The sequence below is a fragment of the Amblyomma americanum genome, chromosome 3 (assembly GCF_052857255.1).
Source record: "Amblyomma americanum isolate KBUSLIRL-KWMA chromosome 3, ASM5285725v1, whole genome shotgun sequence".
Taxonomy (NCBI): Eukaryota; Metazoa; Arthropoda; class Arachnida; order Ixodida; family Ixodidae; genus Amblyomma; species Amblyomma americanum.
The window spans coordinates 127,973,559-127,977,803 of NC_135499.1; the positions used below are offsets into that span (position 1 = coordinate 127,973,559).

The 4,245-nt window shown below is 51.0% G+C and overlaps 1 protein-coding gene across 1 annotated transcript; it reads left to right on the forward strand.

Annotated features, from left to right (window-relative positions):
- Positions 1-457: 457 nt before the first annotated feature.
- LOC144123297 (uncharacterized) lies at positions 458-3,769 on the forward strand. Its single transcript, XM_077656151.1, has 3 exons — positions 458-915; positions 987-1,350; positions 3,127-3,769. Exons 1-3 carry the CDS (start codon positions 530-532, stop codon positions 3,622-3,624), a joined length of 1,248 nt encoding a protein of 415 aa, XP_077512277.1. The 5' UTR covers positions 458-529; the 3' UTR covers positions 3,625-3,769.
- Positions 3,770-4,245: the final 476 nt, after the last annotated feature.

Below are 4,245 nucleotides of genomic sequence, written 5' to 3' on the forward strand. Positions count from 1 at the left end.
CCGTACCAATCGCACTGTAGAGCTCAGTTACCCACGCCATTTGCATTTCAATGAGCGGCCGAACTCCGCAGCGCTGGAAACACTGAAATTGGCCGTACTGGAAGCATCCCAGGAGTTCGGTTGGGTCAGCGAAGTTGAAAATCTTATTCTTCAAGTTGTTTCAGTTGTCAGAAATCTCGCAGAGATAGGACACGAGAGAGACGTCTCGGATGTAATCGTGGGAAACTTTGGCGATTTGGTCGATACCTACGATCACTTACGCGTATTTATCAACTCGGTTTTTGAGGATGACGTGGTGGCAAACGCTCCGGTCGTGCTGAGAAGCTACGACCTGCTTGTGAACCGACTTCGGAAGGTGGCGTCAGGTGACGCTGTCGTCTCTTTTCTGAACTACTTGGGCTTCCTCGTCGTGGTACACTTCTCGCCGCTCTTGGAGCGGCAGAACTCTGCGAACCTTCGGCGCATCCTTTCAGTGCAACTGGGGGGCCGTGCACTTAGCCCTGACCTGGACTGGCTTCTATGTCTTCGAATGATCGAGAGCGCGCAACCGGGGTGCTTGTCAAAAGCCCTAGCCATGCAGCAGTCTGCCGCGGGAACGTACGCGCCCAGTCGCATCTGGCTGGGGAGACTGGAGGATGCGTTCTACCGTAACATGGGACGCCTCAAATGGATGACTCGCAATAGCGTTGACACATTCACCGATATGATTGGCAGGTTTGACGTGGCACGTTTTTTCGCCGGCTCCCTGTTACGCGATGACCTCTGCCCTGATCGACGGTCCACCGAGCTGGAGGAAAGCAGTTCAGTCAGCATGTTTGTCCGTGCTGCCGGCGACTACCAGCTCAGACGGCTCCATCAAATCAGGGAGACGACCAAGCCCCGAGAGCACGGTCACACCTTCGACACGCTGAGCAGGTGAGGCGACACTACGCCACTATGCTGGTCTGGTTGTTCGGAGTGCCAAACTAGGTTTCTTTTTATCGCAGTTACAAGGTTGCTCAGCAGGCGGTATACATACCTGTTGGGCTACAAGACGTCTCCCGGCCGTTTAACAACACACTGCTCGTTTACCAAGCGTCGCGCTCAGCTGTGCGCCTGTACCTTGGACTGCTGCCGCTCATCTATGAGAGCTGGAACAGCAACGAGGACACGGTAGTAACTCAGGTACTGAGCGAAGAACGCTCCCGCATACGCCTGGCTAGGCTTTTGAAATGCCTCGAAAGAGACTGGCAAGAAATGCCTCGAGATTTGCGTCTCTTTACAAGCAGCGTGGTTCGAAATTCTTCCGAGGCGGTCTACCCTCTGTTGGCACAGACCGCGGCGGTGGCGATGGCTTACGCCGCCTTCAAGGTATGTGCATGCTCGCTGCTGCGTCACTCCGTTTCTGTGCACTGTTTTAATGCGTGCATGTCTGTAAATGTGCGCTCGCCGAGAGCGCACGTAGAAGCTATAATCTGAGAACTAACGCTCGTGCAGGAATACAGAAACAGAAAAAGCAAAGACAAACACGTATAAGAGCACGTAAATGAGTTATGTTAGAGCCGAATTATCCCGGGTAATTTTTGTTTGATAAACAAGCAGGTAGCTACCATGGGCGGGCACATGGATAAAAAATGCAAACTGTCTAGGTTAAGACGCCCGTGTGCTGTGCGATGTCAGTGCACGTTAAAGATCCCCAGGTGGTCGAAATTATTCCGGAGCCCTCCACTCCGGCACCTCTTTCTTCTTTCACTCCCTCCTTTATCCCTTCCTTTACGGCGCGGTTCAGGTGTCCGCCGATATATGAGACAGATACTGCGCCATTTCCTTTCCCAAAAAACAGTTATTATTACGTTACTGTTAAAATGATGAGATTAGAGCTTGCGTTACATGTAAAAGTATCATGTAACCATAAAGTTTCGGCCAGCTATTAAGACGCAGAGATTGCCGAAAAAAATGGGTGCGTTGCATCCCGTTTAAGCGACATTTTAGCATTGACCAAAATTTAGTCTGTTTTTAACCCTGACGAAGTCAAAAGTGTACCGATACACTGGCGACTTTTTGATCAAGTTGGACAAGCAAAGCTCTTTGCACTACTGCGCCATTGTAAACAGAATTATTATAAGAAAGTCGCCAACTTGCCCAAAAGCTCGTTTTACCGAGCAAATGTAAAAGCATAAATCATTAGCGAGCTGTGAAAACCAGCCAAAGGAAAGCAAAATTAATTGGCGCAACTTTCAGGCTATGGAGTCCTTAAGCAAGAAAAAGCATCAAAAAGCATAATCCTGAAACCGCGTTCTGCTTGCAAAGTTAATCGCATCAAGACCTTCTGAGCGTCTGTACATCTTTTGTCTTTTCTCCTTTTTCGGGAACCATGCGCGTATTTATTTGACTTGTCTGTAAATGTTTCAAACGGTTTATGGTAGTAGCTATAAGCTTGTGGTCGCGATTGACATTTTTAACGCACTATCATTAAGGCTCCAGTTCTGCACAAAATCCGGTGTCGTCGTCGTTGGCGCTGCGAGCGAAAAATCCCCGGAGAAACAACCTCAGGCGGGTGACCTAGGTCACGTGACCTTGTGGCGTCATTGCAACCCGTCCACCGGATTGTGAGCAAATGGGCTTGATCCCGGCCGCGGTAGTCTTATTTCGCTGGAGACGAAATACTAAAGGCCTGTGCACTGTGCGGTGAGTGCAAGTTAAAGAGCCCCAAGTGGTCAAAATTATCCGGAGCCCTTCTTTACGGCGTCCCTCATAACATGAGTCGATTTGGAACGTTATACACCATAAAACCAAACCAAACTGACTACCGTGGCTGGTGGCAGTTAAATTAATTACTCGGGAGATGTTCCTAGAGAAGAGCAACCTGTGTCTCACAAGCCCCACCGGTGACAGCACCTGCCATCACAGGGCAGTGGCGTGTCGCTTAACCGCTGCACCATTGCGTACGAGGGCTCCCTGGGATCTATGAATGTGATGTTGAGAATGACCAATTCCGCATATATTTGCATTAACTCATCGACGGTATCGCATCACGCCCTTAAGACGGAGCTTAAGTGAGCCCCCTCCAATTCTGGCGCTACCGCGTTTCTTCTTAAAAAAGTGGAACGTGCCATGTAATAAGTTCTACACAAACCGTGTGCGCAGGATCTGCTGAGCGCGGAGCGCATCTGGAAGGTAGACTTCAGGCTGGAGTCGCTGCCTGACGTCTCTTCGGAGCAGCTCTTCTTCCTTTACTACGCTCTGGACAACTGCGAGCGCAGTGACGACACCTACCAGTCGCGCCAGTTTCGCGTCTGGAATCGGTTGCCTCCCGAGTACCGCGTCAACTTACCGCTGCGACACCTGCCACAGTTCGCCCGGGCATTCGGATGCAGCGCTTCTGGGGAGCAGCCCGATCCCATGGCGGCGCCCAACGGGCGACGATGCGAAGCTGTGGTCTGGAACAAGCCTCAGGAGCGCGGTCCTGGCCCTTGGCTGGCCCAGCGTAGCCACGATGATAACATTCCCACCAGTTTCTTCGCCGACCAAGTGGATGTCAGTCCTTCGACGAACGTCACCGATCCAGGCGCCGACACGTCTGCTTTGGAGACAGCGTCGATTTCGGGACGCAACAACCCCCGTACGGTCGCCGTCCCTCGGTGACCTTGACTGGGGCTTACCTGGACTGCTAGCCTCAGTGGGATGTGAAGTTTTATCGGGCAAACCAATAAGCGTGTGACTTGCCTCAAGATACTGTGTTTTGTAAATACGAGATTTGCGTACGTGTTTCCCGCTTGATTTTATTTACGCCAAGATCTCTGTATTCCGACCTATACTGTTTCAAGGTTTACAGCAAAGTTTGGAGCAGTACGTAGCGTTGGCTCGCACTGAGATGATTACGCCCACATCGTGCTGCCTCGTAAGTCAGCGATGTTACTGATGCTCGTCTTCGCCGCCACACAAGACTCGCTGAATCATGGTGCCGTGTTCATGACTGCGTTGTTGTAGTCGACCACACATGGACAGTGTAACGTAACACAACTTAATGGGCCGTGACACTGCAAATATTACGCTCTTTTCACTGTGTCCGCGAACTTCACCAGTTGTATACAGCACAACGTGTGCGATATTAAGCGCCGAATTTTTTCGAATCTGCAAGCCACTGCTGCCAGCCTTTTTTTTAGGACCAGATAATTACGATGGTTTTGTGCAGACTAGCGGCAACTGCTTCATTAGCGGGATCATCGCTATCTGCGTACCCTGTGCCTGATGTCGTAGCGGTCC